The sequence below is a fragment of the Hyperolius riggenbachi genome, chromosome 1 (assembly GCF_040937935.1).
Source record: "Hyperolius riggenbachi isolate aHypRig1 chromosome 1, aHypRig1.pri, whole genome shotgun sequence".
Taxonomy (NCBI): domain Eukaryota; kingdom Metazoa; phylum Chordata; class Amphibia; order Anura; family Hyperoliidae; genus Hyperolius; species Hyperolius riggenbachi.
The window spans coordinates 141,142,851-141,166,614 of record NC_090646.1 but is presented as its reverse complement, the minus strand read 5'-3'; the positions used below and the strand labels follow the sequence as shown (position 1 = coordinate 141,166,614).

The 23,764-nt window shown below is 46.0% G+C and overlaps 1 protein-coding gene across 12 annotated transcripts in view; it reads right to left on the bottom strand.

The window, feature by feature from the left end:
• PCM1 (pericentriolar material 1) overlaps positions 1-23,764 on the bottom strand; it is a 156,060-nt gene that overhangs the window by 80,746 nt on the left and 51,550 nt on the right. For all 12 annotated transcript variants that reach the window (XM_068278646.1, XM_068278648.1, XM_068278649.1 and 9 more), the window contains 5 exons: positions 14,371-14,548; positions 6,514-6,623; positions 4,364-4,580; positions 2,499-2,670; positions 967-1,149 (listed from right to left, as the gene is read on the bottom strand). In XM_068278646.1, coding sequence (XP_068134747.1) covers positions 967-1,149; positions 2,499-2,670; positions 4,364-4,580; positions 6,514-6,623; positions 14,371-14,548 — 860 coding nt within the window. The remainder of the gene's footprint in view (positions 1-966; positions 1,150-2,498; positions 2,671-4,363; positions 4,581-6,513; positions 6,624-14,370; positions 14,549-23,764) is intronic.

Genomic DNA, 23,764 nt, shown 5'->3' with positions numbered 1-23,764 from the left:
GGTTATATGACAATTGGAGGTGCAAAGAACAATGTGACTACAATCTTCCACAGTCAACACTGAGCAGAATACTGGCAAGATGACAGGTGTCACCGAGACAAGATGTGGGAGAAAAGCTCAAATTATTTTTAGTATTGGGGAGCATTCTAAAAACCTGTGCTATAGTTGTGAGGTTTCCCTCGCTTCCTAGGAAGTGACCAAGAGAGGAAGGAAAGGCTCAGTGGGGTTTTAGGGCCGGTTTCCACTGAGCATGACGCATGCCAGCACTGGTAACTATGTGAGTACGCATCTGAATCACTAAGCCGTGCAATACCCAGCTATAGGGATTCCAGTGCATGCTGCTGCAAACTGCAGCATGCCGCCCAAAATCACAACGCAGTGTGATTCAGACAACAAGCCATTGGAGGAATAAACAACGTTTCCCCAACCCACTCGGCTGCTGGAAAAAGTTGCTGATTCGGGCTGAATTTGGCATTAGCGGGATTGGACCCATAGACGGCTTTAAAGGGACACTGAGCAGTACTGTACATGGAAATAAAAATTTGTACTTACCCTGGGCTTCCTCCCGCCCCCCGTAGCCCATGAGGTCCCTCGGCATCCTCCCCCCCCCCCCCCGGCCCATCTGCGCACCCAACTCAATCACGCACCTGTCCCCATAAGCCTCCTGCGTATGAGCGTTTCATTCTATTGAGAACCCCGCATGCGCAGGAGAAGCTTACAGTGATGAGCGCATGATCGAGTCCGGTGGTGTGCGGACGGACCCAGCCGTAGCTGCCAGCTTAACGGAGCTGCCAGCGGGACAGTGGAGGGGACACAGAGGATGCCGAGGGACCTCGCAGGCTATGGGGGATGGAGGAAGCCCCAGGTAAGTGTCCCTTTAAAAGCCCCAGAGTCCCTTTAAAAAAAAACCTGACAAACTCTCTTTCTACCCCCATTAGCAAAGAAAAAAAAATATTTTGTTTTTACCTGATGTTTAGAACTGGCTGGCTGACTTCTTGATCAGATTCAATCCAAGAGTCTTCCGTTTCTTCCTCATCATCATCTTTAGTGTTCTCATTTACAGCATCTGTCATCATATCAGACGCTTGCTCATAATAGCGGACAAGGTCACGAAGTTCATTTAGCCTTTTGCGAACTTCTTTCAGTTTTCTAAATGTCACAATAAACAATGGAATTTTTATAAACTTCTTAATGGAATGTAGATTACACTAGCTTATCATGCATAGAAATCAGTTCCTTTATTACAAGTCAACCCAACCCAAAATTAAGGCCAATTCTCAAAGCAATCATGTTGATTAGTGTAAAAGTGGCCACGCACCACACAATTTTTTTGAATATCTGTTCAATTCAAGAATAGCAATGAATTTTTCTGACTGATTGTAACAATTAAAAAATCTGACCATTGTATCACATATACCTATGTTCAATTCTTCCCCAATCATGAAATAAATAATTGAAAGCTCAGAAAAAATTGATTGGAACTGTACATCAACTGACAATCCATCATACACCATACAATTCTTGATAAAGTTGGTCTGAAATTTCTTACACATCCAATCTTCAAACAAAAAAAAAACCAAACAAACAAAAAAAAAAACACGGGAAATTCGATCGGATTTATCAATTGAAAAAGAAAAGCTCTCAATTTTTCAGGACAACCAATTGAAATTATCGAAACTGGTGAAAAATGGGATCTTTGTATGGTGTTAGTATTAGTATTGTATTAGTATTACATCTGGAAGTCTTCAGATTTATATAGTCTATTGTGTAGCTGTGGTTTTTCTGCAGCTGGGCAACTTTCAAACATTCAAAATATTTATTTCAAGAGCACAATAGACGTGTATCGTGGTACTCTCAACACTTCCTCAGGTCAAATCACTATGCCAAGAAAACAGCTGTAGCTAGCCCAGAGTGCCTTGAATGGATGTCATTGTCATGGATGTCAAGTTTTCACATAGAGATAAGGCCAGGACAAGGAGATATCAACAGGGGGACCCCAGAGTGGGTAAATTACAGTGGCAGCAAGGAACTTAGAGCAGCACTGAGGCACCCAATCGGTTTTTAAAGCACAACAATGTTTGCTGTGTGGAAAATGAAAGCTATAACACAAACCTGCTTCAGCCATTTACTGAAACAAGATTTAAAAGGGCAAAAATGAAAGCAGCCATTACTTTACTTTTGACAAAAATGGAAACTGTCAGATCATAATGCTGATGTTTTGGCTTTAGCATCTTCTAAAAATAGTACACCTATGACAAGCCTGCCCTCAGCCAAGACACACTGTTAGATCAGCCCAGTTGTTTCAAACACAGATTTAGACAGTATTAAAATGTAGGAACATTACAAAGGACAGCTAAAACTAACACATTCCGCAGTCACTTTAGATTAAAAACTAAATGGTTATTTGCTGACAGTTACTGTAACATGCTGCTTAAAACAGAACACTTGTATACTAGTACAACCTGTGCCATTTTTCATGGAAGAGATTACGTGCTTACTTCAGTTTCTCTGCTGGGTTTTGATTCTCTTCATCCTCACTCTCATTTGCGGAGTTAGCAGGAGGGAAAGCGGCTGCCGCTGCAGGACTGGTTCCTGTCCTATTAGCAGAGGCTTGTGAAGCAGAAGCAGCTGAACCTGTGCTCCTCTGATCCAAACCCCTTTGTGGAGAGCCTGGTAATAAAATCAATAAAGGAGACCAGGGATAAATACAAAAGCAATACCAAAACACAAAGTCAATGTTTATTTAAGAACAAAAAAAATATAAGGTGTTTTCAATGTTATCGTAAAACTAAAGAAACCAACAAATAATAATTTGAAAATGTAGATTTCATATGCATTACCAAACCAGTACAGCTGTCTGAATCTGCATGCAAGAAATCACAGCGGATTCTCACAAGTGGAAATGGGCTCTTAGGCAAAAGAGTCCTGCAGTTTATCACATTTTTCTGTAAGATTTGTGACTGTGGATTAGTGGTCCCCTTTTGGGAATTTGTGGCAGGTGAACAGCTTTTTTTCCACTCAACCTCCCTATAAGGGAGGTTCCTAACACAGTATGCTGTTGGGGTACCTGGGGTTAGGCGAGCACCATTGCACAATTTTTAGTGCTTAATTTCTTTTTTAGTCAACACTGGTTTGTTTCTTTGGGAGAGGTAAGCCCATCATCGCCTCCTTTTTAAACTGCTTTTAAAGGGAAGGTTCAGGGACGATAAAAATAAAAATCCAAATCCACTTACCTGGGGCTTCTTTCAGCCCGTAGCAGGCAGGAGGTGCCCTCGGCGCTGCTCCGCAGGCTCCCGGTGGTCTCCGGTGGCCGACGGCCAGGCTTCTTCTGTGTTCCATTCTGTGATTCACGCCGGCGGGCTGATGTCATCGGACGTCCTCCGGGCTGTACTGCTCAGGAGCATGCGCAGTACAGCCCGGAGGACGTCCGATGACGTCAGCGCGCCGGCGTGAAACGCAGAATGGAGTGCAGAAGAAGCCCGACCTGGCCGCCGGCCTGGCCAGGTTGGGTCGGCCACCGGGAGCCTGCGGAGCGGCGCCGAGGGCACCTCCTGCCTGCCACGGGCTGGAGGAAGCCCCAGGTAAGTGGATTTGGATTTTAATTTTTTTTTTATCGTCCCTGAACCCTCCCTTTAAAAGGAAACCTGTAATGTGGCGAAAATGTTTCATTTACCTGGGTCTTCTGCCAGCCCCCCGCAGCCTTCCCTGTGCCTGCCCCCTGCCGTGGCTCAGCTTTGTTACCGCCAGTCGCCGTCCACTGTGCTTGCATAGCCCTGGCTGCGCGCTTTCTCATACGTGTTCCCATCACTGAGGTTTTCTAATACTGCACCTGTTCAGTATTCTTCCAGCAACGGGAGAGTGAATAAGGACGTGTGTTAATGAGGACACGTGCGGCCAGGGCCGCGCAGGCGCAGTGGCCGTCAACTTGTAAGTCGGCGGTAACAAAACTGCGCCGCGGCAGGGGATCTAAATTGCAACAAACCTCAGTTGGGAGACTGTAGATTCTCTAATTAACCCTAAAGAACCCCAAAAGAATGTGACCAAAGAGTTCCTGCGCAGCAGACCAAACTGGACAACCCAAGCAGGGTTGGTGTTCTCCCTGCAGGCTCTGACAGTAGTTGTAAGTTTTTACTATCCACCTTTGTGAGTGTAAAAGCTTTTTAACTACATTCTTATGATACTGCACAATTGGGCTCCTGGTCTCTCTTACCATTATAGAAAATCCTAAAGTTCTAAGAACCACCAGGATTGACTCTTGAACATTCCACCTTGTCAACATCTTCCTGGCATATAAAGCATATGCTGGAAAGCACAGTCAGAAATGTCCACAAAAGGAAAACATAACTGTTGGATTTGTACTCACATGCAGTGTTATTTAAATGATGATCCTGTAGTGTGTGGAGTTCTCCCAAAACAGAGTCCATCTTTTGTTTCTTCTCCAACAGTACTCCCAGTTTGCTAAAGAGCGGACCTCGGTCCTCAGAAATGGGCTCAGAGATGGACGAGTTTAAGCTTCGGCTAACCTCTCTTGTAAGGGACAGGCTCTCCGCTTGCCTTCTGTTGTCTGGTACTGGTGGACTCTACATAAAAACAGAACAAAAACACAACACGAGTTATGATCAACATCAGAGGTAAGACAACTATAACAATGTAATACCTACCAAAACACATCAAGTAGAATAACAAAGTTCTGTAGTTTTGTACTTTTAATGATAGGCCACACAAGTGTAGCGCATGGTAAGCTAATCTCAAAGGATAACTGAAGTGAGAGGGATATGAAGGCTACCAAATTTATTTCCTTTTAAACAATAGCAGTTGCATGGCAGCCCTGCTGATCTATTTGTCTGAAGTAGTGTCTGAATCACACCAGAAACAAGCATGCAGCTAATCCTGTTAGATCCGACAATAATGTCTGAAATACCTGATCTGCTGCATGCTTGTTCAGTGTCTAGGTCTAAAGGTATTAGAGGCAACGGATCAGTAGACCAGCCAGGACACTGGTATGGTTTAAAAAAAATAAAAATGGCAGCCTCTATATCCCTCTCGCTTCAGTTGTCATTTAAAGAAAACCTGAAGTGAAAGGAATATGGTGACTGGCTAACTATTTTCCTTTTAACTACCTAACAACACGTCACGCAAACGGGCGTGACAGCGGCGCAGCCCCAGGACCACCTAACGCCAATTGGCGTCAAGTCCTGGGGCCGGCTACTGCAGGAAATCATGTGCAGGCTGCGCGCGCATCTCCTGCTTGAGGGGCGGAGCTCCGCCCCGCCTTCAGTCTCCGAGCGGTGAGAAACTGTTAGACGGCAAAACCGCCGTCTTTTGACTAAGTACATCGCTGCGCTGGGGAAAGCCGTGTGTAACGGCTGTCCCCATAGGGCACAAGAGAGTGATAAATATTAAAAAAAAAAAAAAACACTTCTGGGATGGTTGGAAATCACTTATGTGCTGGTGTTGTGCAGCCCTGCAACTTGGCCTTAGGGAACCTTAACTGAGAGGGATATGGATGTTTGCTTTTAACCAATACCAGTTGCCTGGCTGTCCTGCTAATCTCTTTGGCTACAATAGTGGCTGAATCACACACCTGAAACAAGCATGCAGCTAATCCAGTCTGACTTCATTCACAGCACCTAATCTGCATGCTTCTCCAGGGGCTGTGGCTATAAGTATTAGAGACACAAAATCAGCAGGAGAGTCAGGTAAATGGTATTTTAAAATTAAAAACCCACAACCTTCTCAATTTAGGTTCCCTTTAAAGCTGCAGTGGCCAATTTCACAAAAAATGCCTGGTCTTTTAACACTGTGGTCCTCAAGAGGTTAAAGTGGACCTGAACTCAGAACGTCCTCTCTGCTCTTAAAGATACACAACAACATAACCTTTACACAGAAAAACATTTCTGTTACAGTTGATACAAATCCTGAAAGAAATCTGCACTCTCTACTTCCTGATTCATGGAAGCAGACATATTGTTGGCTGCCTGTGCTTTCAAATGGGCTTATCTGCCGTGGCAATCATGTGACTCAGGGGAGATAAAATTACAAATTGTGATTAGACACAAATGAGGGGAAATTAAACCGGCTAAATATATAAATATCTCTATGTTTTCCTTCTGTCCTGTGCAGTTCAGGTCCACTTTAAACAAAGCAAATTGCTAGGTTGTCCTGCTGATCCTAGCCACAGACCCTGAAAAAGCATGCAAATTAGGTGCTCTGACTGAAGTCTGACTACTTGTTTCAGGTGTGTGATTCAGACACTACTGATGCCAGAAACATCAGCAGGACTGCCAGGCAACTGATATTGTTTAAAAGGAAATAAATATGGCTGCCTCTATAAGCCTCTCACTTCAGGTTCTGTTTAAAATAATAAATGTAAGAATGCGTGTTGTAGGTATTTTTTATAAGAAAGAGCTGCAGAAAGGCTCAGTGATACAAAAGTATTATTATTAATAATAATAATAATAATAATAATAAAAAAGGTTGGGCAGTGGTATTAATACAACACATCCAACCAACCTGAACATCATGCAGCTGATTATGAAAACGTTGGATCAAATCATTCAGTTCTTCATTTAACTCTGACGTGAGGCTCAGTCCTGACACACTTCCGGTAGTCTCTGTAACAACTTAGAAGACAATAAAGAAGCAAAAAAGTTAGTAAACATATAGAACAATGTGATACGCATTTTGACATATACTTAATGTTCTATGATGCGAGTCTACCGCCCAAATTGGCTACTCTAAAGATTTCTGGATTTGAGACTCGCCCCTGAAACAGCTGCGATTGTGCGTGCACATGCCACCGCCGCTCATGCACACATTCAATACTCCAGAATCAGAATCAGAATCATTTATTTTGCCAAGCACGGCTGGGCCGTGCCCGGAATTGGGTTTGGCAAGTACAGGGCTAGTGTGAGAACAAGCAGGACATAACGATACATATATGTAAGCAGACAGACAATATAAAGGGTACAGTTACAGCATTTGGCCACATTTGAACACGTATATATGAAGTGTGCACCCGTGCGGTCAGGCTCGGTGCTACCAGACACCGCTTGTCGCGGTAGGATGAGGAGGGATCTAAGAGTTCTAAGAGTTCAGATAATTTACGGCTGAAGGGAAGAAACTGTTCCTGTGCCTTGTGGTCCTGGTGTAGATGGATCGGAATCTCCGGCCTAGGGGGAGCCTACTAAAGAAGCGGAAACCTGGGTGGGACGGGTCATTAGCGATTTTTTGAGCTCTGGAACGCAGTCTAGAGTTGAAAATCTGGTCAAGAGAGGGGAGTGGTTTCCCGATGATTCTCTCTGCTGATCTGATGACCCTCTGCAGTTTGTGTCTGTCGCTGGCGGCGGATCCAGCATACCAGACCAGGATGGAGGAGCAGAGGACAGATTCAATTGTGGCAGTGTAGAAGCTCGTCAGAAGCTCGCGGGCCATACCGAACTTCTTAAGTTGGCGTAGGAAAAATAGCCTCTGCTGGGCTTTTTTCTGGGTTGAGGTAGTGTTGGCTTTCCATGTCAGGTCCTTAGAGATTGTCGTGCCAAGGAGGCGTGCACAGGGGACGTTCTCAACTACCGTGCCGTCAATGCTGATCGGGGGTGGGGTGGTGGCGCGTTTCCTAAAATCAACAATCATCTCGACCGTTTTTGTAGTGTTGAGGACCAGCCCGTTCTCCCTACACCAGTGGCAAATTCTGTCAATCTGCTGGCGATACTCCTGCTCATCATTACCCGAGATGAGGCCAACGATGGTGGTGTCGTCGGCGAACTTGAGGACTTTGACGGAGTCCGCAGTGGACCTGCAATTGTTAGTGTATAGGGAGAATAGGAACGGCGACAGTACGCACCCTTGGGGGGCTCCTGTATTGGTGGTCCTTGGTTGGGAGATGATAGTGTCCAGCTTGACGGCCTGGGATCTATTCCTTAGGAAGTCCGTGATCCAGAGGCGGAGGGTGGGGTGGACTCCAAGGGCAGCGAGATTTTCCTGAAGTATACGGGGGCTGATGGTATTAAACGCCGAGCTAAAGTCGAGTAGAAGGATCCTGGCGTATGAGTCAGGTCTGTCCAGGTGTTCATTTACAAGCTCCAGGCAGATATTTATGGCGTCATCAGTAGACCTGTTTGCTCTATATGCAAACTGGAACGGGTCCAGCAGGGACTCGGTCGATTGCTTGAGGAAAGGCAAAACCAAGCTTTCAAAGGCTTTCATGATGACTGAGGTGAGAGCCACCGGCCTGAAATTGTTGAGGTCTGAAACACCCTGTTTTTTGGGGACCGGGATGATTGTAGACCTCTTGAAGCAAGCAGGGACCCTGCCTTCCTGAATGGACTTGGTGAAGATGGATGAGAGAATGGGAGCAAGCTGCTGTGCGCAGGTTTTCAGACAGGCTGGTGACACTCCATCTGGGCCTGAGGCTTTCCTTGCGTTAATCCTCGACAGGTGTTTCCTGACATCATCCTCATACACCGCTAGGGGGGGTGGGCTTGCATGTGGGGGTTCTAAGTCGGTGGCCGGAGGCTCTGGGGACCTTGCTGGGTTCTCAAATCTGCAATAGAACTCGCTGAGGTTCTCAGCGAGCTCGGTGCTGGGAGTTGCATGCTGCGGAGGGGGCTTGTAGTTCGTGGCAGCCTTGAGCCCCTTCCAGACAGTTCGTGTGTCTCTTGAGGAGAGGTTCTGTTCCAGTTTTTCAGCGTAGTTCCTTTTGGCGGCCCTCAGTTCCTTGTTTAGGGTGTTTTTTGCCCTCCTATACTCCTCCTGGTTGCCAGACTTGAACGCCAGTTCTTTGCTTCTGCGCAGATGCCGAAGTTTATTGGAGAACCAAGGTTTGTCATTCGGGTAGTGTTTGCGGATTTTTGTTGGTACACACTGCTCCTCGCAAAAGCTGATGTACGAGGATACAACGTCTGCCCACTCGTCTAAGTTCGGTGTTTCCAGAGCCTTCCAGTTTGTGCAGTCGAAGCAGGCTTGAAGTTGTTGTTTAGCCTCCTCTGACCAGACTTTGCTGGATCTTAGGACTGGTTTTGCGGTTTCCAGGCGTCTCCTGTAGGTGGGTATCAGGTGAATGATGCAGTGGTCCGATGAGCCCAGTGCAGCTCGCGGGGTTGCCTTGTAGGCATCCTTCAGGACCGTATAGCAGTGGTCCAGAGTGTTGGCGTTCCTGGTGGGGCAGGTGACATGCTGGTGGTAGCGCGGAAGTTCATGGCGTAAATTGGCCTTGTTGAAGTCCCCTAAGATAATGAATAACGAGTCCGGAAGGGACGACTCCCACTGTGTGATGGTGTCGCTGAGCACACTCAGGGCCGTTTTGACATCAGCGTCAGGAGGAATGTACACCCCAACAAGGACGTAGGAGGAAAATTCCCTGGGTGAGTATACGGGTCTGCAGTTAACCAGAAGGAGTTCCAGATCAGGGGAGCAACTCTTGGCAAGAACAGAGGTGTTGGGGCACCAGGCAGAGCTGATGTAGAAGCAGATGCCACCCCCTTTTCTTTTCCCTGAGAGCGCGCTGTCGCGGTCTGCCCGGATGATGCTGAAGCCATGGAGATGGAGAGCACTGTCGGGGATGTTGTCGTGCAGCCATGATTCTGTGAAGCAGAGGACTGGGGTGTTGCTGCGAAGTTCCCTCTTGTTGCTGAGGAGCCGCAGTTCGTCCAACTTGTTTGGGAGAGAGCAGACATTTGCCAGGAGGACAGCGGGGATGGCTGATCGCAGTCCTTTCCTTTTCAGTCTCGCATGGGCTCCGGCACGACAGCCTCTCCGTCGCTGGCCCCAGCGGGGCCCTGACCCAGGGGCAGTGATTTTTTGGACATGGCTCCAGACAGAGTCGAACAGGAATCTGTCCTCTGGGTGCAGGGCTGCGCTAGGCTCCCATTTTAGGAGCTGTGGTCTAGTGTAGGTGATGCGTGTGAGTATAGGGGGCATGGGAGGCATGGGTGTAGAGTCGACTCGCGGTCGCTGTGGTTCCAATCGATAATTGTTCAGCCAGTAGTCGTGCCCTACAGTCCCTCCTGTGAGCCGCACAAGAACAGCCGTCCCTTGTGTGATGCCATACAGACCATCGCATGAGCAGTGCAATACAGTCCATCACATGGCAGTGCAATACAGTCCATCACATGGCAGTGCAATACGGTCTCACACAAATGCAGTGCAATACAGTAAATTACCAGTGCAGTGCAATACAGTCCATCAGTGCAGTGCAATACAGTCCATCATCAGTGCAGTGCAATACAGTCCATCATCAGTGCAGTGCAATACAGTCCATCACCAGTGCAGTGCAATACAGTCCATCACCAGTGCAGTGCAATACAGTCCATCACCAGTGCAGTGCAATACAGTCCATCACCAGTGCAGTGCAATACAGTCCATCATCCGTGCAGTGCAATACAGTCCATCATCCGTGCAGTGCAATACAGTCCACCACCAGTGCAGTGCAATACAGTCCACCACCAGTGCAGTGCAATACAGTCCATCACCAGTGCAGTGCAATACAGGACATCACATGGGCAGTGCGATACGGACCATTTCATGAGCAGTGCAATACAGTCCCTCAGGTGCGCAGTGCAATATAGACCATCCTCATGTGTGGAGTGCAATACAGCCTAACCCAGTGGCAGTGCAATCACTACAGTCCCATCCATTAGTCTCAGAATCATCGCATGGAGTATGGAATATGGGCCCAGCGAGCAGAGCTCTCACCTGGTGGTTGGCTGCAGTGTCCTGGCAGCAGTGGTGGGGTGGCTGTAGCGTCCTGGCAGCAGTGGTGGGGTGGCTGTAGCATCCTGGCAGCAGTGGTGGGGTGGCTGGAGCGTCCTGGCAGCAGTGGTGGGGTGGCTGGAGCGGGGGCTCCCTGCCTGGAGAGGAGGCCAGGGGACGTGTGTGCTGTAGCGGTGCAGCCTGACCAGGCCCCGTTTGCTGTGATGGAGCAGAAGCTCTGCTAGCAGCGGAGGGGTCGGCGTCCACCTTACCTCTGCGGCCGCGTGCAGAGGCCACAGCAGGTGATAGGGGAGCAGGTCGCCCGGCGGTACTGCAGAGGGAGCAGCGCGGCAGGAGGCCGTGCTGCCCCGTAGGTGTCGGCTGCTCAGCTGTGCTGGCTGGTCCTGGCGGAGTTCCGCGTCCCCCTTACTACTGCGGCCTGGTGCAGAGGCCAGAGGCCACGGGCAGCCGGTGGTAGAGGCAGGTCGCCCGGTGGTGATTGCAGAGGGAGCAGCGCGGCAGGAGGCCGTGCTGCTCCGGAGGTGTCGGCTGCTCAGCTGTGCAGATCCAGGCGGAGTTCCGTGCGGCTGGTCCTGGCGGAGTTCCTTGAGCGTGAGCCGGGACAGCCCTCTCGTGCGCAATACTGAAAGATTGCTGTCATAGCAGAAATTATTCAGAAAAAGTTGTAAGGGTTTTTTTTGTTTTTTTTTTAACCTGATCAGGCCACTTCAGGTATCCTTTTTTGCACTGTTCTACATTGTATTCATCATGTTACATCTGTCATTTGTAATCACCAGTTTTGTATTTTGTACTAGTGTCCTTATTTGATGTAGGTCATTGTGTAATATTATGTACTCCTTGTTTGTTTTCCTACTCTGTACAGTGCCAAGGAATATGTCAGCGCTTTATAAATAATAATAAAGAATAGACCCTGAACAAGCATGCAGCAGATCAGGTGTTTCTGACATCACTGTCAGATCTGACAGGATTAGCTGCACTACTGCAGGCAAATTGATCAGCAGGGCTGCCAGGCAAGGAAATAAATATGACAGACTTCAAATTCTTCTCACTTCAGTTGTCCTTTAACTCCCTGCCGGCCGCGTCACGCCAATGGGCGTGGCCGCGGCAGCAGCCCCAGGACCGCCTAAAGCCGATTGGTGTAAAGTCCTGGGTCTTCAGTTTGCAGGAGAGTGCGTGCATCTCCTGCTTGGTAGGCGGAGCGGAGCGTGTACAGCGCTGCGATCTGCAGCAGCACTGTACTGGGGACAGCCATGTGACATGGCTGTCCCCTGTGGGTCACATTATCAATCGGCAGTGATAGGCTGAAGCCTATCGCAGCCGATCGCTGTGATAGGCTGGCCGGGGGAGGGAGGGTGGGTGGGTGTGAAGGACATTTTTATTTATTAATAAAGAAAATATTTGTAAAGAAAAATAAATAAATAAATAAGTCTCCCCACTCCCCAATGTTGGTGGGGAGAAGAGGAATCACTTATGTGTTGTGTTGTACGGCCCTACAGCTTGGCCTTAAAGTGAACCTTAAGTGTCCAAAAAAAAATGAGTTTTACTCACCTGGGGCTTACCTCAGCCCCCTGCAGCTGATCGGTGCCCACGACGAGTCGCTCTGATGCTCCGGGTCCCGCTGGCGGCCACTTCCGGTTTCGCCGTCAGGACCCGTCAGGCTGGGGAACGCGGCTGATACTACGCGTTCCCAGCCAAAATAGCACCCCTATGCGGCCATATGTCCGCATAGGCACCCGTATGCGGACATATGGCCGCATAGGGGTGCTATTTTGGCTGGGAACGCGTAGTATCAGCCGCGTTCCCCAGCCTGACGGGTCCTGACGGCGAAACCGGAAGTGGCCGCCAGCGGGACCCGGAGCATCAGAGCGACTCGTCGTGGGCACCGATCAGCTGCAGGGGGCTGAGGTAAGCCCCAGGTGAGTAAAACTCATTTTTTTTGGGACACTTAAGGTTCACTTTAAAGCTGCAGTGGCCTATTTTACCAAATATGGCCATGTCTTTTTTTTGGGGGGGGGGGGGGGGGGGTAAAGCCTGTGGTCCTGAAGTGGTTAAAAGCAAGAAAATGCAAAAATGACTGTCTAGTTCCGGATTGTAGTGCAGGGATGCCACATTTAGTAATAAAAACACATACAAGAGAAACAGGAGAGGTTTGCAATCTAACATTTTGGACACTTATCTTGGGAGAGGGAAGCCTCTGGATCCTACAGAGGCATCGCCGTTGTCCTCCATCAGGCCAATCCAGAGATGCGGCCGCCCTGAGGATCACAGGTGCCCAGCTGTACTGAGTCTGCACAGTAGCAAGGACCGTTCGGGCTTTGGCGGAAATAGCAGAGCCCGATCGTGTCCATGCTACTGTACAGGGGCAGATGGCTCGCCCGTGCACAGTGGCATAGTCCCGATCGTGCTCGGCTATTTCCGCCAAAGCCCAAGCGGGTCCGTGCTATTGCACATGTGCGAGCTGTCCAACAAGCCCTTGTCAACAGTCCTTTAAGGGCACAGCGGAATGTGCCCATGGAGTAGGTCAGAGGCTATTGGAAGCCTCTGGAGGACCCAGCGACCATCCTCTCCCGAGGAGAGTACCCATTTGGGGTAACTTTTTCCCCCACAGGTACCATTTAAAATAAGGCAATGAAACAGACTTTCCAGGAACAGGAAAAGTAGTAAAATTTCAACTTTGTTGAGAAATAAAGTAATCCCTTCAGTTCTACAAATTACAACAACAGAGTACAGATTCTTTATTAGTTACGTTAAAAAAAAAAAGTTATTTTATTTTAAGCCGAATGTTGATGGAAAATGGATTGCAATAATTAAATTTCACTTCAAGGATACTTTTATCTAATGTTTTCATACTTGGTTTTACCTTTAACACTGTTTTGGATAAACCAATCCAATATTACAATACTATTTACAAAGCCTTAACCTCCCTGGCGAGCCGCCGCAGGGAATCACATCGCCCCAGGAGGATTTTTTTTTAATAAACTATGTTACATATTGTTAAGCTAGCACTAGGCTAGCTAACTATGTTGCCCAAGTTCCTCCGGTCCCCTTCGAACGCCGCCGGTATACGTACCCCCCAGGGGAAATGCGCATGAAGTCATGTCCGATCTTCGCCATAGTGACGAGTGATGCCAATTGGGAAGCTGCAGGTCTCGCGGGATCGTGGACGGGTAAATATAGTCGGCGGCGATTGGGGGGGAGGGAGGTTAACACTAACGCCCACATTGCTATATTACAGGCATCAGAGTGCATATATTGTAAAGCTGTGTACACACTGTCAATTACTGTTCCCCACGGGGATCAGGACTTAATCCCTCGGGGCCCAATGATGTTACTACTGAGGGGAGACATGAGGCGCAAAGCAGAGCTAGATGGGAGGAGTTGGCCAGGGCTTAGGTGAGATGACATAGCAGTCAGGGCAAGGGGCTACTGTACACATACTAGATTCTCAGCAAAGGCAGCTCCTCCATCTAAGGGGTGTGGCGTGGCTTGACCATTTACCCTGCAAGTGCATTTTTCAAATTAGAGCACCAGCCCAGGAAACAGGGGCAACTATTCTATACATGGCACATGCACATCCTTGCACACTGCAGAGTAAGTGGGCAATAAAGAAATTGCACCTTGTACATATATAGTTACTGTTAAAAATAACAGTTGACTTACCAGAATCGTCCATGACAGCAATGGCTTGTTCTGCTTTGTGCTGTAAGGCAAGAAGTGCAGCCTGCCTCCCCTTCAGAGCTCGGAGCTGCTCTTGCTGCTGCAGAATCCTGGTCAGTAGCGCATGCTGTTTCTTCATGTTTTTAAGTTCTTCTTTGGCCTCTTGCTGGGGATCCAACTCCTGAAGATGGAATAAATAATTTGAGGAAATCCAAATGGGTAAAACTAACTCTACAATAGAGAAACATCATACAAACAAGCAGTGTAGTGATACGAAGCTGATACAAAAGGAAAAAAAAAAAGCTCTATTACTGAACTCATACATCAAGGAAGTCAGCATGGCTTAGGTCAGCAATATTGAATAACATTATTCTGAGGTGACAAAGTCTATTCATTGCAATGGGGCTGCTGAGCTGACCTCATCAGATGAAGTTCACCACAGCACACAGCCACAATCTACAGCATGATGTGTAAAGTTAGGTTTTACATTTTTATTTCTTAATAAAATCTGAACCAATCCAGAGTCACTGTCTGGTCAAAAATCTCATTTCAAATCTACCACTTCACGTTTCAATGCTACATCATTTCACAGATTGCTGCATACAGGATCCATTCTATCAACAGAAAAAAAAAAAAAAAAAAAGAAGAAGAAGAGGGACATCATCTACACAATTTAAACATTTGCTACACCATTTAAGATGCCCATACACTGGTAGACTTTTTCCATCGATACCAGTCATTTAATTGAATCTGCTAAAAATTGATGCTGCAAATGATTCGCAATCAATCGACTATAAGCCAAAATTGATCAAGTATGATGATCCACTAGATCTGTTGCGGTAAGCGGACCACCCCTTTGCGCCGTCCATGCTTTTCCAGCCTAGCGGATGCATTTCCCACATAGTCTACGGTTGAAACGCATCTGCCCCTGGCACCAGCTGGACCATCAGACCAGAAACTACACTGTCCGCTTCCTCTGGTCGTTAGAGGTCCGTGCAAGTAGGAACCTAGCCTTAAAGGCTACAGAAGAGAGTCCACACAAATATATCTATCTGAATAGTGGCAGATACGTGGTTTATGGCTGGATAGTGTAATGGCCTATTCAGCCTCTGACACAGGAGACCTGGGTTCGAAACCTCAGCTCTGCCTGTTCAGTAAGCCAGCACCTATTCAGTAGGAGACCTTTGGCAAGTCTCCCTAACACTGCTACTGCCTATAGAGCGCGTCCTTGCGGCTGCAGCTCTGGCGCTTTGAGTCCGCCAGGAGAAAAGCGCGATATAAATGTTCTGTGTTTGTTTATGTACTCTGCCTAATCACATTTGAACTTTGAATTTAGGATGTCTCCTCATCACCTGGAGTTTGTGGTATGAGAGGTTTTAGCTAACAAATGGTTTTATCCATTTGTCATAAATTAGCTAGCATCCCTGTGAGACCCTTCTGAAGTTGTAAAAGCATCTAATGACATTTATGTATGTTTGCAGAACAATGCATCTCCTCCAAATGTCCAGTGTATATAAGCTGTGTGTTTTAACATCTTGTTAATATATGTAATTAAGTCCGAAGAAGGCTTATTACCCAAAAGCTTACTTTTTATTAACCTCTAAGTTAGCCAATAAACAGTATCGTCCCGATTCAGAACTTCTTACATCCTAGAAGACAAACTTAACTTAAATTATGTAGGAATTAGCATTTAATTGTTTTTATTGGGAGCTACACTGCCAGATAAAGAAGTGGGTAAAGCAGCCAAGTGCTAAGTTAGCTTATGAATTAGCTACAGCTGTCATACAAAGTTTGATAGTGGACTGATGCAGCAAGTGATTGATTGAGTCACAGTGTTCAAGGGGTGTCAAAGTGGACAACACATCTTGTAGGGCTGTGTCCCCAGGTCGGTATCTGCACAAAGTGTATATGCCCTCTCCGTGTCTGTGTGGGTTTCCTCCAGGTGCCCTGGTTTCCTACCACATTCCAAAAACATACAGATAAGTAAATTGGAATTGAAACGCATGGTGTCATGCATTCCCGCTTGTTGGCACTGCGATTCCATTAACCATTTCTGCTGCCCGGACTTGAAGCTCACGGCCGGGCGACTGCTCTGCTGCGGCGCCGCACTTCGGCAATCACGCCCCCGTGCTGTCCTCCGGTAGCCCTGGGATCAGTGAATGGGAACATGGTTCCCGATCACCGATCCGTGTCCCCAGCAGAAAAACCGAAGTGCTCTTACAAGATGCTTCAGTCTTTCTGAACGTAAAATTTTCCGCTTCCCCCTTGTGCTTCCGCTTAGCGAGAAGCACAAAGAGGAAAAAAAGAAAAAAACTCAAGGTGGCCAAATAGTAAAACTACATCTACATATTTTTTTACATTACAATTTACACATATAATAACATTAAAAATTAACTGTTTATTACCCACACCAAAATATTACCCAAATAAAATTTTTAATGAAAAAAAAAAAGGAAATAGTTACCTTAGGGTCTGAACTTTTTAACTATGCATTTGAAGGGGGTATACTACGAACATTTTTTTAAATTATAAGCTTGTAAATAGTGATGGACGCAAAACGGAAAAATGCACCTTTATTTCCAAATAAAACATTGGCGCCATACATTGTGATAGGGACAAAGGTGTCATAACCGAGACAAACGGGCAAATAAAATACATAGGTTTTAATTATGGTAGCGTGGATTATTTTAAAGCTATAATGGCCGAAAACTGAAAAATAATGAATTTTTTTCCATTTTTTTCTTATTAATCCTGTTAAAATGCATTTATAAAAAAAAATAATTCTTAGCAAAATGTCCCACCCAAAGAAAGCCTAATTAGTGGCGGAAAAAACAAGATATAGATCAATAGATTGTGATAAGTAGTGATAAAGTTATTAGCGAATGAATGGGAGGTGAAAATTGCTCTGATGCATAAGGTGAAAAATCCCAGCAGGCTGAAATGGTTAATTATAAATGAATAGAATCACAAATTCATCATGGAGAATCGTGTTGCAATGCAGTGCTGTGTGTCATGACGGCCACACACTGTGGCAGATCGACACACTGTGCAGATGGAAACTAGGCCCAAGCCTCTGACGCACCTTCGTGTGAAATGGCCTTCAGGCTTTCGTGCCCAGCACCCAACCACCTTCACCCGCTCTGGTATGTGCAATAAAGTGTTTTCACTTGTATATCATGTCGTGATTGTACCAGCACATCAAAGTTTCACCTGCTATGCAAACTACCACTTCTCTCTTTATATATTGATGCAATCTATTAGGGATGGTCGATAAGATGCAAATACTTTGGAATTGATGCAGCATTATGCACAATCTGTATGCAAATTTATGCAGCTTGACCATGAACATAAAAAATCCTGTTGAGTTAAAATTCGATTGGTTAAATTTTCAAGATGTATACATTTGCATACAAAATTTGCATAATGCTGCATCAACACGAAATTACTTGCATCTCATTGGCCATAATTACTTTCTATTTCTCCTGGTCAGAGCAAGCCTGGTCTAAAGCAGCTGCCCGCTAAACCAGATTTCTCACCCAGCTAGAGTACAGACCAAAAGTTTGGACACCTTCTCATTCAAAGAGTTTTCTTTATTTTCATGACTATGAATATAGTAGATTCACACTGAAGGCATCCAAACTATGAATTAACACATGTGGAAGTATAGTACATAACCAAAAAGTGTGAAACAACTGAAAATAGGTCATATTCTAGGTTCTTCAAAGTAGCCACCTATTGCTTTGATTACTGCTCTTGGCATTCTCTTGATGAGCTTCAAGAGGTAGTCACCTGAAATGGTCTTCCAACAGTCTTGGAGTTCCCAGAGATGCTTAGCACTTGTTGGCCCTTTTGCCTTCACTCTGCGGTCCAGCTCACCCCAAACCATCCCAATTGGGTTCAGGTCTGGTGACTGTGGAGGCCAGGTCATTTGGCGCAGCACCCCATCACTCTCCTTCCTAGTCAAATAGCCCTTACACAGCCTGGAGGTGTGTTTGGGGTCATTTTCATGTTGAAAAATAAATGATGGTCCAACTAAACGCAAACAGGATGGAATAGCATGCCGCTACAAGATGCTGTGGTAGCCAGGCTGGTTCAGTATGCCTTCAATTTTGAATAAATCCCCAACAGTGTCACCAGCAAAGCACCCCCACACCATCACACCTCCTCCTCCATGCTTCACGGTGGGAACCAGGCATGTAGAGACCATCCGTTCACCTTTTCTGCATCGCACAAAGACACGGTGGTTGGAACCAAAAATCTCAAATTTGGACTCATCAGACCAAAGCACAGATTTCCACTGGTCTAATGTCCATTCCTTGTGTTCTTTAGCCCAAACAAGTCTCTTCTGCTTGTTGCCTGTCCTTAGCAGTGGTTTCCTAGCAGATATTCTACCATGAAGGCCTGATTCACAGTGTCCTCTTAACAGTTGTTCTAGAGATGTGTCTGCTGCTAGAACTCTGTGTGGCATTGACCTGGTCTCTAATCTGAGCTGCTGTTAACCTGCGATTACTGAGGCTGGTGACTCAGATGAACTTATTCTCCGCAGCAGAGGTGACTCTTGGTCTTACTTTCCTGGGGCGGTCCGCATGTGAGCCAGTTTCTTTGTAGCGTTTGATGGTTTGTGAGACTGCACTTGGGGACACTTTCAAAGCTTTCCCAATTTTTCGGACTGACTGACCTTTATTACTTAAAGTAATGATGGCCACATGTTTTTCTTTACTAAGCTGCTTTTTTCTTTTCAGTAGGATTATCAACTGTGTATCTACCTGACTTCTCCATAACACAACTGATGGTCCCAACCCCATTTATAAGGCAAAAAAAATCCCACTTATTAAACCTGACAGGGCACACCTGTGAAGTGCAAACCATTTCAGGTGACTATCTCTTGAAGCTCATCAAGAGAATGCCAAGAGAGTGCAAAGCAGTAATCAAAGCAAAAGGTGGCTACTTTGAGGAACCTAGAACATGGCATATTTTCAGGTGTTTCACACTTTTTGGTTATGTACTATACTTCCATGTGTGTTAATTCATAGTTTGGATGCCTTCAGTGTAAATCTACAATGTTCAGTCATGAAAATAAAGAAAACGCTTTGAATGAGAAGGTGTGTCCAAACTGTCTGTACTGTACGTGCACAATGTAGTGCCAACTGTCTCCACCTCACAAACTATATAAATCTGAATTGCATGGCTGTGGCTAACCTTGCTTGCTGTGTTGCCTTACAGCCGACTGCTGGACTAAGTAGAATGTTGCTGCTAATAAGTAAAGGTGGCCATACACTGGTCGATTCTCCATCAGATTCGACCAACAGATAGATCCCTCTCTGATCGAATCTGATCAGAGTGGGATCGTATGGCCACCTTTACTGCAAACAGATTGTGAATCGATTTCAGCCTGAAACCGATCACAATCTGTGGAGCTGCTGCTGCCACCCAGCCCCCCACGCCCTGCATACATTACCTGTTCCGGCTTGCACGAGTCCCCGCTGTCTACTTCTCCGCTCCGGCTCCCCTTCCGGCTACTGAACTTCCTGTCCAGGGGAAGTTTAAACAGTAGAGGGCGCTCTACTGTTTAAACTTCCTGCCGGGACAGGAAGTTCTGTGTAGCTCTGGAGCCCAAAGCGGAGAAGAAACGGTCTGGAGCCCGAAGCGGAGAAGACGATCAGGGGAATCACGCCAGCTGGAGCAGGTGATGTATTACCGCTGTATTGCGTCGGTCATTCGAACGCTGCTAACGACACACTCCCGACCCGCCGGCGACCGAGAAAAATCTTCCGCACGGATGGGTCGACGGGAACGATCGAATTTGCACGGAAATCGATCGTTCTGTCAGCGGTGTGCGTGGTGATTTCACAGCCGTTTTGATCACTGTGATCGAAACGGCTGTATATCGGCGGGAAAATCGGTAGGTTTATGGGCCCCTTAAGACAGTGAATAAACATCTGATAATCGGTTTACAGACCGTAAAATATATTCTTTATACCCAAACTTTAATTATATGCTCCAATAATGAACCTAACCCAATCATGAAGCCCTAATCTAGGACCGTTTTCTACAGGAATGGTTAGTGAAACATTTCATATGGAGCTCTAAACTGTTGGCCACATTTACTAGTTAGTAAAGGTGTGTACACTACATGGTTCTTGGCCGAGGCAGGATGTCAGGGAAACCTCTGCAGAATATCTAGTGTGTACGGTGGTCACCTATCATCCCTGATGCGTCACCAATATATCTGTTGTGTGATGATCTTGGTAAAGCACGGGCCAAGGGCATGGTTTTACCCGTTACCTCTCCCAATGTGTTATTGGCCACGCATCGTCCCTCCACCTAGCTCCATAGCAACGGTACGCGTCGCTATTCTGTGGGCTATTATCAGGGAGATAATGGTTTACCACATATTAATCAGTGTACAGTATAGCTAAAATTAGTCACTGCAAAAGGTTTGATTTATACAGTGCCACATAAAGTGATGGTGCTATATAAACAAATAACTCATTGAGGGCTGTAATAAAGGTTTTCAGCTATAGACGAGAGCCGTAGCTAGTCAAAAGAGGCTGCAAAAACACAGGCAGTTATGTACAAGAATCTCACGTAGAGATTCAGTATTAAGCAATATGAACACTGCAAAAATGATATTTTGTGATCATTTCAGATAACAATTTATGCATGAATACATATGTCTGTCGACATCTTCCCCTTCACAATTCCACCAAGTTAGATACTACTCAGATGACCACTACAGGAGGCTTTGCGCAAACTACAGAGGGGCACTACCTGCTCATCATTCCCCAATAAAAAAATGGGTTGCTCAGAACAGATCGTGGATAAACAGAAGTGATCATAACAGATCATTTTGGGGCAACATTATTCCTCCATGTGCATGCAGCTTTAAACTAGAGTACCCTTTTAACTTCCAGAAACCACTCTAAAGCAAATAAATGCACCTCATTATTGGCATAGTAAGGTTTCCTACCAGATACAAAAAAGGCACAACCACTAAATGCAAGAAAAGAGCAGGTGGAAAACAATCCCAAAAATGGAGAGATGAGAATATGCTTCACTTGGAGAATCAAACAGAAGAGAATAGACAACTTTTTTGACCAAAAAAATAAGCATCCAGTCTTTACAGCACGCTATATAGCATATATCATGTACACTACCCCAAAACCTTTGTGGTAGTGTTCTGTGGACTGATGAAACAAAATTACAACTGTTTGGGCCCATGGATCAACGCTATGTTTGGAGGAGGAAGAACAAGGCCTATGAAGAAAACAACACCTTGCCTACTGTGAAGCATAGCCGGGAGGGGGGGGGGGGGGGATTGGGGTCAATCATGCTTTGGGACGGTTTTGCTTCTGCAGGTACAGGGAAGCTTCAGCATGTGCAAGGTACCATGAATTCTCTTCAGTACCAGGAGATATTGGATGAAAATGTGATGCAGTCCATCACAAACCTGAGGCTTGGAAGACGTTGGACCTTTCAACAGGACAATAATCCCAAGCATACCTCCAAGTCCACTAGATCATGGTGGCAGATTAAAGGCTGGAACATTTGGAGTGGCCATCGCAGTCACCATACTTAAATCCGATTGAGAACCTCTGGTGGGACTTAAAGTGAACCTTAAGTCAGGAAAAAAAAAATGAGATTTACTCACCTGGGGCTTCTACCACCCCCCTGCAGCAGTCCTGTGCCCTCACAGCCACTCACTAATCCTCTGGTCCCCCGCTGCTAGCTAGTTTCGTTTTTGCCGACAGGCCCATCAGGACTGGCCACGCGTAGGTTTTTCCACATTCCCAACTGCAATTAGCACTATTGCGGGAAGCAACGCATACAAAAATACGCGTTGCCGCATTACGAAAGCATAGATATGCGGCATATTTTGTACGCGTTGCGGCCTGCAATAGCGCTAATTGCAGTCGGGAACGCGGAAAAAGCTACGCGTGGCCAGTCCTGACGGGCCTGTCGGCAAAAACAAAACTAGCTGGCAGCGGGGGACCAGAGGAATAGTGAGTGGCTGCGAGGGCACAGGACTGCTGCAGGGGCTGGTAGAAGCTCCATGTGAGTAAAACTTTTTTTCTGGCTTAAAGGGAAACTTCAGCCTAAACAAACATACTGTTATTAAGTTACATTAGTTATGTTAATTAGAATACATAGGTAATATAATCTTTTACCCACCCTGTTTTAAAAGAACAGGCAAATGTTTGTGATTCATGGGGGCTGCCATCTTTGTCATGGGGGCAGCCATCTTTTTGATTGAAAGGAGGTGACAGGGAGCATGAGACACAGCTCCAATTGTCCTGTGTCATGATAACCCCTCCCAGCTGCACACGCTAGGCTTCAAATGTCAAATTCATAATGTAAAAAGAAAAAAATTGCACCAAAACAGCTGAACGAGAACAACATCAGAAATCCCATCATGCTTTGCACAGCATAAGGAGAAAACTGCCTGGGCAGTTTTCTTCTGTGCAGCTAAAATGAGGCTTGTATAAGAGAAACAAAGTTCTGATGCTGTGAAACTGTTAAAGAAACACCAGGCCTTTTCAGTGCTGCTTAGTCGATTTTTAGTCTGGAGGTTCACTTTAAGTGTCTCTTTAACCCTCCTGGCAGTTTATTAAAATCCACCAGGGGGCAGCACAGCGCGACGGATAGCGGCAGATCGGCGGCGATTGGATTGCACACGCAGCTAGCAAAGTGATAGCTGCGTGCAGCAAAAAAAAAAAATTAATTATGCAAATCGTCCCAACGGGGCCTGAGCGGTGCCTTCCGGCAGCATAGCCCGAGCTCAGCTTACTGCCATGAAGGTTAAAGAAAGCAGTTGCAGTGCACAAGCCTAAGAATGTGACTGAACTGGAGGCTTTTGCCCATGAAGAATGGGCTAAGATACCTGTAGATTGCTGCAAGACACTTGTGTCAAGCTATGCTTCACGTTTAAAAGCGGTTATAACTGGAAAAGAAAGTTGTACTAAGTACTAAGAATAAATGTCACTTGGGGATTGAATAAAACGGATAATGATGTGAGCATAGAAAAGACATTTGTGGTTATTTCATTATAAATGTTATGTTACATTTGTCTGACTGACTTACAAGTGCCTCTTTGATTTAAATGTAAACAAGATGACTGAAATGATCAAAATCAACGTCATACTGGCCAAAACACTCAATTTCACTGGGGGGGGTTGAACAATTTTGAACACAGCTGTATATGTTTTATCCGAGAAAAATAGTTAGTGGATTCTGTATAAAATAGTAGTAATAAATCACCTAAAAGACTGCACATCAACACCAGGGAAATTTGGGCACTGGAAATAGCCACTAGCAGAATATCTGTAATATTACTGATATTCTTTTATTGGGCAGTGGTAATTCTGATCGTAAAAGATTGGTAAAATGTACCGTAATT